General features: G+C 36.5%; 1 protein-coding gene across 1 annotated transcript; it reads left to right on the top strand.

Moving 5' to 3' along the window:
• The first annotated feature begins 5,331 nt into the window (after window positions 1-5,331).
• Window positions 5,332-20,191, top strand: LOC139126398 (uncharacterized). Its single transcript, XM_070692462.1, has 5 exons — window positions 5,332-5,359; window positions 12,316-12,663; window positions 13,198-13,536; window positions 13,804-14,302; window positions 19,402-20,191. The coding sequence occupies exons 1-4, from the start codon at window positions 5,332-5,334 to the stop codon at window positions 13,989-13,991; spliced, it is 903 nt and encodes a 300-aa protein (XP_070548563.1). The 3' UTR covers window positions 13,992-14,302; window positions 19,402-20,191.
• Window positions 20,192-20,266: the final 75 nt, after the last annotated feature.

Genomic DNA, 20,266 nt, shown 5'->3' on the forward strand with positions numbered 1-20,266 from the left:
ATTTAAACATGTGTTATTTACGAAATTGGTAGACGTAAAATATGACCTTCATCTAAGGCTAACTTTGCTAAGGACAGCTGCAGATTTGTAAACAATGACCCTTCCCTACTTCCCGGCCCGCCCGGAAGGCTTCCTTAAGTTTTTCTTACATACTTATATCAGTGAAATGTGAACCTACTTGACATTGAATGCAATCTTTGCGCTTTTACATAATGTATTACCTATGGGCCTGATAGTGAAAATAAAAGCTATGGCTCAACTGGTAGATTGCACACCTAGTCTATAGCTTGTTAGGGTAATGTCAGCGTAAGCTTGGTCTCCTAGGTCAGCATCAACGTCTAACAACAATGAAGAATGTTTCAAACAGCCAGGGGTGACCGTCTGAACATACACACGGTATGTTAGCGTTCCATTCATCCGTTCATCCGTCAGTCCACACGCCTATCCATCCAGCAAGCCAGCCAGCTATCCCTCCATCCGTCCCTCCGTCCCTCCTTCCATCCATCCCTCGATCCATCAGTCTATCCATCCCTCGGTCCATCCATACTATTAAAATATGAAAGAACAAAACAATCGCCTTATGGTCCACGTTCATTAGCTTTCGTGAACTGAACATTTGACAACAATATCAGTAAAGCTACCGTGTACGTAGAGGGTACATTTCTGCGTTGCACTTTATATGTAAAAAAGAATACAAAAGTTGTGCCAGTGTGATTTCCCGTGGAAAGGAATGTCATCAAGTTGTTTATATTAGAGAAATAGCTAGACTATACAGAATGTTTTTCTCAGTAAGAAAGGTCAGTAGGTGAAATCACAGAGGCTGTTGAAATCTGGGAAAAACATAACGATTAAACAAACAATCGAAACCTGACAAAATGTAAAATATTATCGTTGACACATAATTACTTCTCACAGGAATTTAAATGTCAAGATGTTTTTTGCATCATATATATCCAAATGAAGTAATAAATCTTCTGCCAGCATGGTAAATAATGCACCATGATATGCAATCATTTCATGGATCACGTTTGCAACAAATTCGCTGAAATGAAACATGTCTCAGCACAGAGTTACTCACCGTTCGCTGTTTGCATCTTGTAATTTTAGCCCTACATGCACCGATGTGCCCTTGACTCTCTGTGTAAACAATGCAAGCAGGCTAAGGCGAAGCGGCATTGTGTTGGTAACAGGTTGTTTTCGATTTCGCTCACTCGCCATTGAATCTGACATATTTAATGACAATGCCCACGTGTTTCAATATTGTTATTTGCAGATGTCTGTAACTTAAAACTTTTGCCACAGGTTCGCAACTTCACTGAATGTATTATGATCAACATCATTAACGATATTAACACAGATTAATTCCAGAGGTCATTAAGGCACAAATATGTAAATAGCTGAAATGAAATTTTTTAGGAATTTTCTAGAGTAAACATGCTTAATGACTTTCAATAATGTTTTATGATAGTATCTTTCATGCACACACAAAGTTTCGTCAATGCGGAACAAGTCAATTAAGATATATATCCCTGATTGGAAAAGTTCGTTCATAATGCAAATTAGCAATTAACTTTTATGTCGCCCCCTTATGTCTTTCATGGCGGATAAAACCCCGTGTGATCAACAATTATATATTATCTAATCCAATTCTTTGCAACCTTTCTCAATGTAAGTCCTTATTTTCTGAAATCCCTTAATTATGCATATGAGCATGAAATATGCAAGCCACACTAACCAAAACTGATCAGTTCTTGCCATACTCAAACAATATCTATGTACCAGATTTGAGTCTGATCCAATAAGCCGTTATTTAAATATCATGCCAATGGACAGACACGCAGACAGACAGACAGTCATCACTGCAACGTTAGCTCATGTGTGTGAATAGGTGAGCGAAATTAACAACTCGCATCCCATATGCTGGCAGGTTTTCCTCCGATGCCGTGGTTCTTAACTATTTTTTCTATACTGATAGGATGTAAAGAAGACTGTAAATCAAGTTAATACGGCGAATAATTTGACTCTTGTATTTAACCTCTATACTGTATTTGCTACTCTTAATGAGTTACTGTGGTGTTAAATAAATTATTAGGTGCACCAGCAGCGATCTACAATATCACCTAAAACAATATATTTAACAGCATTTCTTTGACAACGAAATTTTCTCTCGTCTTTTCTGTCCCTCTAGATAACATAACAATTGCATCTTTGTATAGTCCAACCATATACAACTGCAGACGACAAACAACACATCTCATTAAAATAATAATAGGTGGAAGGAAACGAAAAGCGGAACATACTTTCACGGATAACCTTTGTGATCTCAGATGATCAGTCACAAAAGGTTTGCCTATTTTTGACATAAGTTCATATCAGACGCATGCACATGTCATTGATTTGTAACGTTTGAAATCAAAATATTTTCAGACTTGCAATATCCACCTCCTCGTAAACGTTGTTTTCTTTCCTTTGAACAAGCCATTAAATAGATAATGTATGGCGATTGTTTGTATCCCTATACCAAGACGTACAGAATGATAAGAACTGATAATATCATGTTAGTACATTTGCTTTCATTTAAAGCAAAATAAACATGATCTCAGCTTTCAGATAAAGCTTATCCTCACACTGGAACGTTTACATACAATTCTAATGGGGGAGGTTAGCATTTAAGCTTAAGGATATTACATGAAACTTAAGATGTAATCTTATATACGCAGACTCGGCCGATGACTGTGAATTCCTTCTGCATGATTTAAACCAGATTTCAAATTGGTGTATCAGATGAAAACTGATTTGAAATATCATAAATGCTGTATGATGTCGCTCACTTACAAAAGAAAAAAAGTCTCTGATTTTAAGCCTGACATCCGATTTAAACTTCAAAACCAACATCAATTTTATCGTTGGCAAAAAATGCTAAGCTTTCTAAGGAAAACCTGTAAAGCTTTCACCAATATACAGTCTCTGCGGACTTTGTACATTTCCTTAGTTAGTTGAAATCTTGAATACGCCTCTCCTGTCTAATCTCCGAACGGAAAAGTATTTCGTCGAAAAACTTTAAGTCGTTCAGATGAAATTTATCAAAATTCTCTGTCTCAAACAAAATATTCCCTATGCATTAGAGCAGTATGATCAGCTATGTAAATATTCCACCGTACCTCTCCCAGCTTTACACCTGTGGCAAGGTCGCTGATCCTAATATTTTTCACAAGTGTGCATATTTCAAGGTTGATTCATGTAGACATGTAGAACATATAAATTACAACTTTCCAATGAGGACACTTCGTCACTCTGAGACTTTTAAACCTGCGACATCTCGCCTAAATGTTAGAAAGTTTACCCTTCTTCCGAGATCAATGTCTTTTTATAATGATCTTGTAAGTAAATACCATTTTGCTGACATCTTCGTCAATAGGTCAGTCTTCTGTCAGACCGTCAAAGATATTTCGTACACATAATGGATGTTTGTGCATGTGTATGTATGTGTGTGTTTATGTGTTTGTATCAAATTTTCATCTTTGCGAATGTTGTAAGCCCCGTAAACGGGCTTTTAGATTATTGGTTCTGAATAAATAAAATACCAGATATGAACTGAAAATGCTCACGTGTTTCAGTATATGTATTGCAGTTGTCTTTGAATTCAAACTCTTGCATCATGTTTGCAACTTTATCAACATCGTGAATAATATGCAACACAGATTAATTTTAAAGGCCATTAAGTAATATATAACTATGTAATTAGCTGAAGTTAAAATTTCTCTGACAGCTGTCATTGTATCACCACTTTATATAGCAAGTTTAAAAGACTTTGGTCATGTCCTCCAAGCGATATATGCCAAACGGTGAAAGCTCATTAGATATGCAAATTCTAAATTAGCTGACATGAAAATGCAAAATATCTTTCACTTATAAAACATAATTGTCATAAATACACATTGCGAGTTTCATAAGCTTTTTAAGATTCCGTCCAGTCCCTAATTGGGAAAGTCACTTAAATATAATATGCAAATTAGTAACTTGTGATGTACAAATGCCAACCACTGTCATTAACATTCTATCATATTACTATAATGTACATAGCAGGTTAATCGACTTTGATGACGTCAATCAAGATATATCCCTAAAAAGAAAAAATCGTTAAATATGCAAATTAATAGTAACATGCGTTAGAAAATCAACGGTAACTTTTTGTAATATTATATCAAAGTAATTACATATAAATAGCAAGTTTTATCAACTTTTGGTCTAGTTAATCCTGATATACAACCCTAATTAAGAACGTTCGTTGAATACTCAAATTAGTTATTGGCTAAAAAAAAATGCTAAACGACTTCAATAACATCTCGGCTATTTGGAAAGTTCGTTAAATCTGCAAATTAGTTATTAGATGTTCTAAAAAATTTTAAACCGACTATTGGTCATTATAGCTTCTTCGATGTACAGAGCAAGTTTCGTCAACTTTGATCAAGGCAATCAAGATATACATTCCTAATTCGGAAAATATATTAAATATGCGAGTTAGGAGTTGGCGGCAGTAAAATGCTTAATGATCTTCAGTAATGTAAAATCATAGTATCTACAATACATACACCAAGTTTTGCCAATTTTGGTAACATCTATTCAGAGATGTATCCCTAAATAGGAAAGTTCATCAAATATTCAAATCAGCAATTTACTTTCATGTTACCCCTTTGTGTCTTTCATGGCGGATAAGTCCCTGTGCGATCAACATTTGTAGGAAATCTCATCAAATTCTGTGCAACCGTTCTCATTGTATGTCTGTTTTTTCTAAAATCATAATTATGCAAATGAGCACGAAATGTGCAAGCCACATCCACTAAAAACTAATCAGTTTTGCCATTCTCGAACAAACTCTATTTAACCGATTTGATTCTGATCAAATAAGCCGTTCTTTAGATATCGTGTCCACAGACAGACAGACAGACAGACAGACAGACAGACAGAAAGACAGACAGGCAGGCAGGCAGGCAGGCAGAGAGAAGAGAGACAGACATCACTGCGACATTGGCTCACGTGTGGGAACACATCAGCTAAAATGAAATGAAAGTATCAATAGGCTATCCAAAATTGAGCCAGTAGTGATGACGAACATGTGATATCCTCATAACGATTTAACTTTGCAGTGTCTCGTGATTTGCCTCACTACTCGTTATTCGATCGAAGGCGACTTGTTCATGACATGCAAATTCTAAAAAGGCTTTCGACTGCCAAGAAATGTATTTTGACATTTTTAATGCATTTCTCCTGAGTAACTGATAAGTGTATTATGGGCCCTGGGATACTGGAGTCCTTTAGAAAAAATCCACGATGATCGACGAGGCGGCTGATGGCTTAGGTGAGTACACCTGTGAATTGATAGGTTGTACGGTTGCTTTAGGTGTTGTAGTTTTCGAAATGTGGCTGGTAACAAGGTTAGCATTGATGTTGTATTGGTAACATTTCATATAAAATAGCTTGGGCAATGACATGCTAATATATTTTGACTGCAATATATGTTTGTCATCTTAAGATTTTCGATGGATTAAAAAGCTTGTTAAACGATTATTCTCCAGACACTGGCGTCTGGTGACTACTCTTACCAATCATTATGGCCTCATTTGCCTTTGGTTCGATGCACCAGTACATAACACAACAATGCAAAAAGAATGCACAGTATATCAATGTGACATGTACAAACAGTGATCCTTAGTGTATGCTACATTTTTAGAAGAAAACCAGCCATGTGGAATAATTTCAACACAGGTAACCGAATATACCGGTCACAGTCCATGCACTGATTCAGTACCTGTCATTTGACTTGTGAACACATGAAACACTCAGCAAAATAGCCATTGCAAGGTCAGCTGCTAGGGTCAGCTGCTAGGGTCAGCTGGAAACGATGATAAATTTCCCGTCAACACAGCATGCAAACAAACTGGGGCTGCCGGAAACGAGATCTTGCACGGAGCAGGGGAGAAAAGGGGGAGTTACCGAGAACCTTCAAGTTGGACATTTCAGAGAACATCAAGGGACTCTAATTGTTTATTCAATGCAAAGTAGATACAGATACCACATTTTATGTGAAAGAAAATAGTACCTTCATTAAATGACCTATAGCGCTAACTTTTGGTGAATGTTCCATTATTTTTTGTTTTAAGGTAGAATGGACCTAGCGGATAGATATTCGAACTCTCATTTTTTTACAGACTTTTCTGATCTGAAAAAAATCGCTGTCTTAGACTTTCAAAGATCATGAATTATATTTCCCCCCACGGAGCTTACACAAGGAAGGCATCCATTTTGAATTCTAAAGCTAAATTGCACATGTTTTAGCATGTTTTGGAGAGTAGAACAAGATCTCTTAAATAACATAAAAACAACATAAGTGAAAAAATTCTCAACAGTTGCAGTAAATGAGACATCGGCTCTTTTTATGATGCAAATACTCCCTCTCGGGAACACAAAAAAACGCCAAAGAAACACTATTGACAAAAGCAAAGGTCACCTTAGTGAAGGAAACTGGAAATACAATTATGGCTGGTGAACAAGAATTTATAAAAAATATTTCAAGATAAAAGGATTTATCATCATAATTCCCAACAGTATGTATCAATAAAGACAACAAGACTTATCCGAGCGGATCTTCAAGGCTGGGAACGTACATTGCCAAAAATTTAATAATACTGCATTCTGTTATTATCAACGAGCAAGAAATGTAGTAGATTATGAGTAATATTGACAGAAACTTCGGTGAAATCTGGATATCTATGTCAGTTTGCCCTCCGTAAATGGTCATTATACGGCCTTCTTGGAAGTCAAATTCAATAGAGTATCATGCTGTCTCTAGCATAAAATGATGTTTTAAGAACACAAAATTGATTTTAGCTGCTCAATGCTGCAAATGCTACATTGAGGTTGTCAAACATTAATGATATGCAATGTAGGAAAGTCCATTCTTCTATAAGAGGAATGAAAACTCGAAGATTTTCAATTTACTTGGGAAAATCCTTCGCAATCTTTCCTTTGTTTCGGACAATTTTAAGCATTGACTTCTCTAAAATCATATCACAGCGTCCTTCCTCTGTGTGACCTTATTGAAGAGTCTCTTGATATAGCGTGTCTTGAAGATTTTCAATTTACTTGGGAAAATCCTTGGCAAGTTTTTCCTTTGTTTCGGGTAATTTATAAGTATTCACTTCTCTAAAGTAATATCAACAGCGTCCTTCCTCTGTGTGACCTATTTAGAACAAGAGTCTCTGATATAGCGTGTCTTTTTGAGTAGTGTAAGAAGGCAATTTTTAAAATGTTTCCTGCTTGTAGATTAACTAATTATTACGTACCCACAGACTACTATATCGGCTGTAAAAAGAGAAAGGATTACTATAATTGATCTCTTGACTCGGGTCACTGCGTTGTGAGCTGTGTTGCCGAAGCATTGCTTGCACAAGTGGCTGCAGGTCTGTGGGTCAAAGGGTAAAGGTGATCAGCCACATCTCACCCCTTGACAGGAGAGTGGGTTTACAAATCAACACATTGCCCACAGTTACTTGTTGGCTGCAAGTCCACTGTACGCCTATACGCGGCCAACAGATAAGTATAATCACAGTTGATAGAGGGACTGTGGTATAATGTATATAAAGTACACTTCACGCGTATACGCACTTATTGGCTGCGTAGGATGTAGAGTTTACTTGTAACCAACAAGTAAGTGCGTATGTTGGTGTAACGCGGCATAGAAGTTAACTCGCCATCTTTGCAAGTTTGCAAGATTGTTTAAGGTGACGTCAGAATGTTTGATGATATCCGTGATTTTTGGAAAGTCCTGAATGCTAGGCGCTGTCGATCAGAAGCTTTCAGAAACCGTTCAAACATCGTCGTTATCACTACCATGTAAACAACATCCGTTTGTAAAGGTTTATGCACAAGGACTTGTAGCACAGTAGCCATGGATTGGCAAACACTTACCACGTATACATTATGCACGCGCACATTGTAAGATAGTGACTGCATCTTTCATCAAAGTGTTTGAGAGTATGCCTAATAATACAGAAATGTTTTTCCGGTACGATAATTCTGACTTTCAGTTCCGCAAAAGCCTTGTATAAAAAGTCAGATAACTGCAAATTCTTACATACTTCTCCCTTGAACTGCACTGTGCTGAAGTCATGTCGTTAAAGCGCTATGTCTGTTTCCTTGCAGTTCTCATACTCGGTAAGACATGTATATCCTATTTTTTACCTTTTGTGTCATGGTTTCGAATACGCAAGATAGGGCATATAACAAATGTGATCAAAGAAGTTATATCAACGAATTAGGTGTGTCTTATGACGCAGTCCTGCAGGTGGTCACATTGCCACTGTCAAAGCGCACTTTGTACGCATTCACGTACCCTTATATGAGCAAATAAGGGTTAGCAAGGCAATAACGCATGCACTGACATCCTTTGTTCTCAGTGGCGAGAAATATTGTCGACGGGACTACAAAAAACATGCGTTATTTTCCGTATTTCAGCTTTATTGCCTTGGGAGTACAATTTAATAGACATGGCTCTATTTCGTGATTTTATTAAGCAAACGAGTATGTACTATTAACACTCATAATTCGAAATTCGAAAATCGACTCTGATAGGATATTAAGGTCTAAAACAAAGAATTCAAAAAGTTTATAGAGCATGCCTAACCAGCAGTAATCAGAATCAGCATATCGCCAACTTTAGCATCACTCTCTTGTTAAAGGATTGCCAAATCATTAATGCACACTAATTTTAAAGCAAAAGTCAACGGCCGCTACTAATACTGAACAGCTCCGCTTCACATCACTGTTACATAAATGAATTTGATCACCTAGCTGAGGCTGCATAAACCATGACCATGTAAGTAGTTACTCTTATTCACTAAGGGTCCAACAAGTCCTGTTGAAAGCCGAACGGTTGTGCCAGTGTTTTGCACAAGTCGAAAGAACGGTGTTGTGACGCAGTAGAAAAGAGAAATCGTTTAGGAAAATTAATGAATTTGAATTTGTCAAAACAAGGGTTTGGATTAGGTCCAAGGCGAGATGCCTCCCTCTCATCCAATTGTGTAATTAATGTTAAAACGTCTTCCAATTTGTCGGATTTAGTTTTTACTAGATTATATGAGATTAGCTTTTGGCCAACTGTAATTGCTCTTATGTTTGCTCCACTCAGATCACATTTTACGCTTCTTACATTTCACATCGTTCTAATGGATCTATTCACTTTTCTGGGTAATCGAGAAGCGTTATTCACGAGGGGCTGGATCTAATTTATATCTCAGCTTCATTTCTGGTAAACAAAATTACGTCATCAAAGGTATAAATGTACTTTACATTAAAAATATTTCATATGTAAAAATCATTGTGTGGTTAAATAGATCGACATTCTTGTATCTATATTTGAAATGACTTTATCACGATTGGAACTAATTTGGAATAATTTGATGGTGAAGTAATGTCAATTTTATCTTCAAATGTTATCTCATCTGGTTTTCTTTTATATTACACGCTCTTGTTATGAGTAATTTGCGATATTGCAACATTCAGCTATATGACACCTAGCAATTTTTGAGAAATTTGCAAAATATGAAAATCCAATCATCCCAAATTAGTTCCAATCATGTTCCTCTAAAAATGGTAGGTTTTAACTTCAAAGTTATCAATTGTCATAATTATCCATAGTTGTGACTGTAATGAATGCAACAAACGAAGTGCTAAGACTGAGAAGTCTCTATCAGCAGTGCGACCGATAGATTGATGTAACCTTAAGACTTTTGTCAGGCGTCAGATTGTCTTTCTGGGAAATTTACTGACTAGAATACAATTTAAATGAAAAACAAAATGCTATGACACCAAATTTATCCTCTTACAGACCAGCACAAACCTGACATGTAATGTTTTAACAAACAGTTCATCAAGATGCGATGGCACACGACTAATGTTTGAACTAAAACAAGCAGTATTCGCTGCTGAACTACCATCTCATAAACGTCAAGGAGAACAGCCTGATTTTCTCTTGACAAGTCTGCCTATCGACTTTTGAATTATTTGAAGTTTTATCAATTTCAAATGCGAGGAGGCCGAAACAGTAAGCTGTTGTAATAATCCGAACGAGATGTAATGAACGCATTTATGAGTTTCTCAAGCTCAGAGCGGATATTTTAAATTTCACTGTGCTTATTTATCGACAGCTTATTTTACAAAAAATTAATCACAAAACTTAAAAATATTGAACGGAACCTCTTGAATTAATGAATTCTTTGCTTGCCCGGTATTATCATGTTCCTCTAGATCGTCTAAATTTTGGCGAATCCTCGACAAGAGTAGATAATGTGGTCGACACGCACTGAATCTAGAGTCATTTCAACTTTGTAACATATTTACCCATAATCATCGATACCGATAATTTGACGTATCAATGACCATTCAACCACTGTGAGTTTCAGGGGCACATTTTGTACATTCTCGATCAAAGGCGTTCTCTGCTGTCGATATGGTTTGGTTCTGATGACAAAAGACTTTTCTATATCTTTGTCAGTTTTTTTTTGGCTGGGGAAAAATTACAATAATTTAATGTAATGACAGGAAAAGGGTGCCAGACATTTTCATCATATTACAAAAGTATTATTAACACGATTGGAACTAATTTGGGATAATTAGATTTTCACATTTTTAAATTTCTCGAAAGTGTCAGGTGCCACAGAGTTTGAATGTTGCAATAATACAAATTACTCATTAAAACAAGTCTGTAATGTAAAAAGAAAAGCAGATGAGATTACATAAATCGGCGTTACTTCACCATCCAATTATCTCAAATTAGTTCCAATCATGTTTATTGTATGATATTTAACCGAGCTCCGTAGTGGTATTACAAATATTTTCAATCAAGTACCAAGCAATTCTGGATGTGGTCTGGCACACAACCATTCTTGTGTAGACAATAGAACTTTTCTAAATTTTATCTGCAGTCTAGCGCTCCATATCTGATATCGCTTGATAATACTTTATGTACCAAACCTATCATCGTAAGTGACAGTTTTTACGAAATAAAAACGTTAATCATCTCCGTAAAATCAGACGCCGGTTCGTTAATTTGACCAAAATTGCTCTGAAAGTAATAATAATTATATTGTGAACCGTGACAATTCGTAATATTTACATTACAGTGACGTTTACTAGGGTGAAACATAAAAGAAAGGAGACGAGGAAATGTAGCAAAATCTAGCAATGCAATAGTTAAGCCTGGTACCAGTTTGTCACATTTTGTCGTAAGATAAATTCAAAAGGTCTCTTTGTTCAATGTTGTTTCAAGGTCGCGTATATATATATATATATATATATATATATATATATATATATATATATATATATATATATATATATATATATATATATATATATATATATATATATATATATATATATATATATATATATATATATATATATATATATATATATATATATATATATATATATCGAAGTATACAGATGTTCGCTTGGAAAATGACTGTGCTCGTTGCTAAAGCAGAGCGTTATTAATAATGACACTTCAAGTACAAAGTAATATGTTACTTACGTTTCCATGCATCATGCATTCCTCAGACAAGAGGTGAAGTGCTTCTTAAGTCGACTCTAATTTATATGATTGAGAAATACCATTTTATCTGTAGGTGGGGTCAAAATTTGATACTGTAATACATTTTTGGTGGCGGCATTTTGAAGCCAAGTCAGAGCGTTTTTTTTAACAACGTAGGTTTGTCAGCATTGATAACGTGTAGTTTTTTTTATACAAAGATTACATCGCTTGCCCGTGTTAGAGTAGCTCAGTGCTTTGTCAAAAATTGTTAAAGACTTGGTCTTTACTTTTCAAGTTTCATGCTACACTTTGACAACTGTGTTATATTTTTGTATTTCTTGTTACATAACGATTGCATGTGATTAGCAAAGCGCGTCTTAACGGTGTTGTCAGTGAGGCCGGTGTAAAACTTCTCTTCGTCGTCCCCTGCTGATACCTTGGCCTTGTAACCCATGCCTTTGACCTGACAGTTACCCTTCCACGGGCATGTAGACTTGCAATTGGCCAATCTTTACGCTTGTCCCTGGCGATTACCTTCTTATTATGCGATTTGAGTGTGCTGGCCATATTCTTTATTTTAATGTGCAAAAAATCAAACGATTCGTAAGAGATTTTCCAGAGATTAATAGGTAGAAGTTGACAATGTCAAATGTAATGAATCTACATTTTGACATATCCTCCGTAATGTTTCTAACATTATTCTTCTCTCACATTAATTTCAGGTACATCTATTGTGAGGTCCACTGAAATATCCTCAGATATTGGCGCCGTTATTCCTTACCTTGCACATATGATAGCGCCACTTGGTGGAATATCTCGGATCACCATCGATTGGAGGAAGGAATCGCCCGGCAGATTTAGTCTAACCCTGTTGACGATAATCGATTTCAGCGTTAATGGGGTTGTTGATCCCAGATATAGCGCAAAAGAAGACGGTTCATTAATAATACGCAACGTCACTTTGGAAGACACGGGATCATATAAGTGCATAGTGGTCTTTCGGTTGAATGAACCGGTCGACGGCATTGGTTATCATACTGAAGTGGACAAAGTCAATGTCACGGTTAAATGTGAGTATTCTGTAGTCAAGGTTTTAAAGGGCCAGTAGCCTAAACTTTCGATGATTTTTCTAATATTTTTGTTTTATATGCCCACCATAATTGTGTGTTCTACTCCCCAAGACATGTAGATATACACATTATTCAGCTTGTGGACTCAGCATGTACGAATGTAAACTTACTTTGTTATTTCGGGTTGACAAGTGAATTAGGGCCGTGACCTGAATTCAAATATCAACCATACCTGTGCATTTTACATATATAAACAGTTGTTTACAAGCTGAATATTGGGCGTTTCAACATTCTTTGGGAGGTAGAATAAGAACTTTCAATTGACAAACAAATATGAAAAAACTTCGAAAGTTAACAATAATTAAAGATTTTCAAAAATATAGAGGGTCAACATAAAGGTTTGAGTAGAGTGTGTTTAGCCTTGTAGAATAGCAATTCAAACATTACTATTTGACAAGGTGAACATAAACGTGGTAAAGTGCTATGTAAGTAGAGACGTTAAAGTGATCTCTGTTTTTCTGTGCATTGTTTTAGCGACTATTCGATCAGTCAGCGTTTATCCGAAATTGGAGACTGAAAGTGGCCTGGTAAAGAGAAAAAAAGGCGATTCGACACTTGTTTGCAAGGCAGAAAACAGCACACGGCCAGCAGCTGACGTCTTACACTGGAAGTTTGACAACAGTCAACATACTCGTCACAAGATTATTTACTTCGATGAACAAACTACGGACGGGAAGATGAACGTCTTCAGTGAGTTGACTTTAAAGCCACCACGCCATGCCCCTAATTGGTACAACGTGTCGTGTTCGGTTCTAGAGGGCAAATCTAACATTCTGACCTCATCGTTACTTGTGTACATGGATCCGAGGCAGGGTAAGATTTAAATTCAACTAAAGTAATGTACATAGTATTTAAGTACTCATTAGACGAGGCTGGAAATTTTTGGTGAATGAATGATGCAAACAGAGGACGATATTAACATTTCATTTTTCCTTTATAACGATTGTTAAAATATAGTTTATATTTTAACAATATTCAATGGTAAATGTAATGTTTTATTTTTAAATGCATTTGCTGTTCATTATGATACCTATAGAGATATTGCTGACTATTGTCCGCCTCTCGGCTATTTTCCACTAGATCGTCGGACTAAGAAACTGAAGAAACGTGGAAGAGCTGGGAGGGAAAAGAGCAGGAAACGAAAGAACCTCAAGAAGTTAAGGAAAGAGAAAGGACGGCAACTCAAGCAGCAGAAACGACGAAAGGAAAGACAAGACATCCCAGCACAGGCTGAGAATCTCGAGCTTAGTGACCTCGACCAGCAATGAAATTTCATCGATCATGTATAGATCCACTAGATTGTCATCTGGGTGTAGACTCACTTTATATAACCTCATACCAAGCGTTCCTTACCCCTTTCTGTATATTTTCGCAATTTTCAACAGTCATCTGTGTAGAAAGCGGAGAAAGTGTTTGGATTTTAGGCAATACTGTTATGGGTAGCAGTGAAATTATTCTCGACAATACGGCGTATTATAGTCATCATGTCGCACAAAGAGTCCGCGTTCCATCATACAGCAAGGAACAAAAACGTGGAAGCTATTTGTTTGTTAAGTGGGAACATAAATAATACTCCCAGGCACTATTTTTTTTTTTTTTTTTTTTTTTTTTTTTTTATTATTCATTTTAACATAAAAAAGAGATGGAGCAGGGTGTACAAGTGTAATAATTCAGAAAAAAAAAGGAAAAATTCAATCTACATATCACAGTGCATTAAAGAATTCTCCCCAAAGATCATTAAATTTTCTTTCCTGTCTTTTTGTCTTATATATGAATTTCTCGATACACAATTTTCTCTTAAGTTCTGCAAGGAAAATAAACAGGAAAAGATCTTCATTTTTCTCTTCTGTGTATAAATAAACCATTTTCCATGAAAAATACAATAATTTAAAATGTGACTCATTTTGTTTGCGGAGGTTATACCCAGCAATACATGTTTGGTGGAAATACTAATACTAATTATTCATTACTTGAGAAATCCATTTTGTAAACGAAGTCCAAAATTCTTTGTAGAATTACATTCACCGAAGTAGTGAACTACGGTGTCCTTTTCCTGGCAGTAATTACAGTTTTCTGAATTGGTAAGCTTCCACTTAAAAAGTAGTGCATTGCAAGGGAAAACTCTATGTAATATTTTGTATTGTAAAGCTTGTATTTTAGTTTCTTTCACTGAACGGAAAACAAGTGTATAGATTTTTGCCCAGTCTTCTTCTTGAATATCCGAAAAAAATTCATTCCATCTCTGTTTACTAGAATTCTTAAACACTGGACGCTTAGACATAAAACGACTGTATAGCTGACCAGTTTTCATTGTTGAAGCGTCTCTGACATTGCTTTCATTTGTGTCTCTATCCAGAGATAAAATGGTTTTCCAGGTTTTTGGAATAGCAGATTTTAACGAAAAGTAATGAATGAAATTTGTTGGGTTCAAATTATGTTTCTGTTGAAAAGTTTGCTATCAATAAAGCTACCAGTATTGCCAACAACATCTGAAACTTTCTTAATACCTGCATCATACCAAGCTCTGAAAAACAAAGGCTTTTTGTCTGCAGTGACGATATATTTATTGAACCACAATGGTTCATTAAGGATTTCTTTTTTGGTATTTGGCGTTGATGAGTGGATCTGACTATGATATAATAACATCTGTTTATAAAATAAAGGCAAATCTTTCTCAATGAAAGTCTTATCAAGGTTTGAATGTACAAAGTCTTCAAAAGAAATATACGGAAAAAAGCTTTGCAAAAACTAAATAACATTTCCACCTTCCGCTCGGATACTCCAAGAAACGTTTTATCCAAGCAACTTTCAAAGCTTTTACATGACATTCAAAATCAATCATATTTAAACCACCCGACTCTTTCGGGCTTGTAACTATTTCTCTTTTAATTTTGTCTTTTTTCCCTGACCACAGAAAATTAAAAATAATAGAGGTTACCTCTCTGATTATATGGTCAGGAACAGGTAGAACTGAGGCAATGTAGGTTAGTTGTGGTATGGCAAGTGTTTTGATGATAGTTACTTTGCCATAAGAGACAAGTTTCTCTGAGACCAAATGTTCAAAATCGTTTTTAAATTTGCCACTCTGGGTTCAAAATTTAACTTTTCCATAAGGCGATCGTTCTGGTGAAACCACACGCCCAAAGCATGGACTGGACCATTTGCCCATTTCAACCTAAACGGTTTCTTAAGTAGGTATTTAGGTGGCTTACCAAGCCACAGTGCCTCTGTTTTACCTGGGTTCAATTTGAGGCCAGCTCCCCAATAGAAGGCAGTCAATATATTAAGCGCATGTTGAATGCTTATACAATCTTTCAAAAACAAAGTCGTGTCATCTGCAAGTTGCGATATTTTGACTTCTGAACTATTGATAAGTAAACCTTTTATGTTTTTAGTACTACGGATTTTAATTGCTAAGGTTTCAACAGCTATAACAAATAAGAGTGCACTAACAGGGCACCCTTGTCTAATGCCTCTACGTATAGAAAAGAAAGCTGTAGTGTGACCGTTATTTGTGACACAACTACTAATGTTACTATATAAAAGTTGATCCAAGAACAAAAGGTTTTGCCAAAATTGAAAACTTCTAAAGAGCGGTATAAAAAGGGCCATCTAATAGAGTCAAACGCTTTCTCGAAGTCGACAAATAGGAGAATACCGTTGATATTTTTAGTCTTGCATGAATGAAGCACGTCACAAATTAAACGTATATTCTGTCCAATGTATCTACCTTTAATATAACCACATTGGTCAGTATCAATGATTTCAGAGACGACACGTTGTAGCCGGTTTGCAAGGAGTTTGGCAAGAATTTTGTAGTCGGTATTTAATAGCGTAATGGGGCGCCAATTTTTTAATACGCGAATATCTTTATCCTTTTTGGGATCAACGTGATTATACCTCTTCTTTGTTCTATTGACAGTTGTTTATTATTAAATGAGTAGCGAAAACTATCATACACTAGATTTTTAATATCGTCCCAAAAATATTATAAAATTCTGTTGTGAGACCGTCGGTGCCTGGTGATTTCCCAGTCGGTAAGTTTCTCAGGGCCTCTGAACATTCTTCTAGAGATATTTCTTTTTCGCAAAGAGATTTGTTAACCTCATTTAATCTCGGAATATTTTGTTGATTGAGAAAGTTACTTTCGGCTTCAGTAGTGTTTTCGTAGTCACTTGTATGAATTTCTTGCTCAGAGTAAAGGTTATGATAAAAGTTGAACTCTTCCTCCAGAATGTCCTTTGGATTAGTTAGGATATCTCCATTATCCTTATTAACGTTCTGATATTTTTTAAAGAAGCGTTTCGCTTTTCGAGTGAAAGAAAGTATTTAGTGCAGCGTTCGCCCTCTTCTACCCAGCGAGCACGTGAACGAATCATGGCGCCTTTTGTATAATTACTATTTATCATTTCTAACTCTCTACGTGTTGTGTCATACATTTGACTTGTGTTCTCATCAAAATTTTCAGAAAGGAGATGCTCTAAATCAGTTAATTTCTGATTTAACTGGCTTTCTTCTTTTTTCAGACGTTTGAACGAGTAATTGCATAAGAGATTGAACACTGACGGATATCGCATTTTATCAAGTCCCAAAGTAAATTCTTATCATCTAAGTTACTGTAGAGCGTCTTGCTATTGTTTATTGTGTGACGAAGTGCCGTGATATAATCTTCCTCGTTTAATAGAGCTGCGTTGAATTTCCAATAACCTTTCCCTCTTGTTTGAGGGTGACTATGTTTTAATTTTAAACAATTAAACTGTGGTCTGTTTTAATTGCGGATTTTATAAGACAATCACTTACTAGGTACATAAGATGCGTAGATACGAGCCAGAAATCCAGTCTACTTTGTATGACTGGGTTATGTTGTCGCCAGGTGAAACGTTTTAAATCTGGGTTCAATACACGCCAGATGTCACACATATCATACGCCTCAATCATTTCAACAATCTCTTTAGCATAACTTGATTGCTTATCTGAAGTACCACCTGATTTGTCAATCGTAGGAAACATACAGGTGTTAAAATCCCCTCCAATAACGACAGGTGTGTCTCCACAGTCACTGAGCAAATTTCGTATCTTGCTAATGAAAGCTTTCTGTTCAGACGGTTTGTCTTGAGTAGGGGCATAGACATTTATAATAGTGTAGTGCAGGTCATCTATTGTGACTTCAAGGCGGAGATAGCGACCGTTATCATCAGTTTTTTTATCATGCAAGGTATAACCTAGATTAGGAGGGAACAGGATAGCAACTCCTCTTGCATTTGAATCGCCATGTGACCAAAATATGTCACCTCTCCACTCATTTTGCCATACCGCTTCAATATTTTTTGTTGAGTGTGTTTCTTGTAGAAACAATATACCATCATTAAAGTGCCGTTTCCACCAACGAAAATATCTCCCGCCTTTTTTGTCGATTACAGAGTCCTCTAACGTTTAGGGAGTATATGGTAAGATGATCACGGATCATGTACAAATTGTAGTAAAAACAAGAAATAAATTGCAATAACAATGAAAACTTACCCTGCAACATCAAACACAACAAGGTACGAGCAGAAGATGAAAAGACACGAGAAGTAAACAAAAAACACAGAGGGAGAGCCCTTATCAGGGCCGCCAGAGTCACTGTATCGTAAGACATACTGTAACGTGATCTTTAGGACTAATCGGCTGATCATTTTGATTTGTCTTTGTATAAAACCTGTTCAATTTGAAGCTTGTCAACAACAGTTCCTACATATCCAAGGAGTCGAAGCGTACAGGGCGACTGTCTTTGGTTTTTTCACGTACGCAATACCATCGCGTGTCCAAGCCTGCCACCACTTTCGTTCTTTAACTAGTTGTCTCGCTGAATGAAATATACTTGCGTTTGACTTTGTCAAACTCTCATTAATGTATACAACGCCGGTCTCTTTCGACAACTTCATGTCTCTGAGAGTTTTTTGACGGAGTTTGGTTCTATTCTTGTAGACACGCTGTGAAACGTCGCAGGACTGGAACTTCGCAAATATCACGGGTGCACCATTAGTTTTCCGCTTTAGTAAATGGCAAACATCGATATCGGCTCTCGAAAGGTTAACTTCCATAAAACTACATATCTTGATAATTGTATCTGTTACTTCTTCGTTGGTCTCGAGCGGTTTATCAGTAATGACGCCATGGAATTCAATGCAATATTTTCTCGCGTATTGTTCCTGCCTGTTGGTTTCTCTTTCAACTTTTCAACTGTTTCTTTGACATGAACGATTTCGTCTTCCACAGCCATTATTTTCGTGTCATGGGCCGCAACTATGCTGTCGATATTCTGTACACTATTCTGCAATTCTAAAATGTGTTCTTTTATTTCAGTCTTCGTTGCAACCAATTCTTCGGACAACTTTTCATAGACTTGCTGAAGTGTCATGGTCGATTGTTCAACAACGGTACTTCGTGCGGCCATGTTAGCACGTGGTTTCTTGCTACCAGGACTCGTCTGTGTACTATTATCGTCGTTTTCGGCTACCGCACCTCTTACTCCTGTTGCGTTTCCTTCCCATTAGCTGCCAGAACACTTACTCGAACTTCGACTGTAGTTTCAAGACTGCATCTCAACCGGTGCCCAAAAGACAGGGGAAAATTACAGAGAGAGCTCAGGCAGGGACCCTGCGTACGTTGACATAACTAGCGCCCTCCCCCCTCCAGGCACTAGCTGACAAGGGGAAGTGTAATGGATTCTGTCGGCATTTAATCTACCGTCTTGTTTATCCAAACCTGAGACCAACATTTATCGGTTTAGAACAAATACCCTTATCACATATATGCCAAACCCTTTTAAAAGCTTATTTATAGATAAGCCTTAATCACAGCCTGTAAACGAAATGTTTGCCTGGAGCGATGGTGCGATGCATATTGCTGTTAAAAATGTGCCACAACTCACTTCCAGCTTTAGCACTGGCGGTGATAACGACAAAAGAGTGGACAATGCAGGTACAAGTTTCGAAAGGGAAGTATTGCAACAATATTGACACTTGTGAATATTTCGTTGTCAAATCAGCTAAAGACAGCACGAAACAACTTCAAAGCCAAAATCAAATTATGAACGCAGTACGAAAAGGCTTTTGTCGATTTTAGGTAGCTTAAAATGTTCTTTGCGAAAATATTTTATGATGACACTCGAGATGAAAGTATTGTAAATATCACGAAGGGCATTTTTACGAGTTCATAAAGAACGACGTCAGTAAACTACAGATGTCTAGAATTCGATTTGATCTAATTTTGGATAATTGGATTTTCATTCTTTTCAAATTGCTGAAAAGTGTTAGAGGCCGTTTATCTGAATGTTGCAATATTACACATTACTCATCAAAGCAAGTGTGTAATGTAAAAAGAAAAGCTGATGAAGTTACATTTGTTGATTACATCTACATTACTTCACCATCCAATTATGCCAAATTAGTTCCAATCGTGTTGTAGGTGTTTAGAATGAAACAACTCACTTAAATAAGGGTAAGAAGAAAATTCATTCAAAGCGTTGCGCTTTCGAGAAAGCCTCGAGAAAATAAGTCAT

The sequence above is a fragment of the Ptychodera flava genome (assembly GCF_041260155.1).
Source record: "Ptychodera flava strain L36383 chromosome 3 unlocalized genomic scaffold, AS_Pfla_20210202 Scaffold_27__1_contigs__length_13241970_pilon, whole genome shotgun sequence".
Lineage (NCBI taxonomy): Eukaryota > Metazoa > Hemichordata > Enteropneusta > Ptychoderidae > Ptychodera > Ptychodera flava.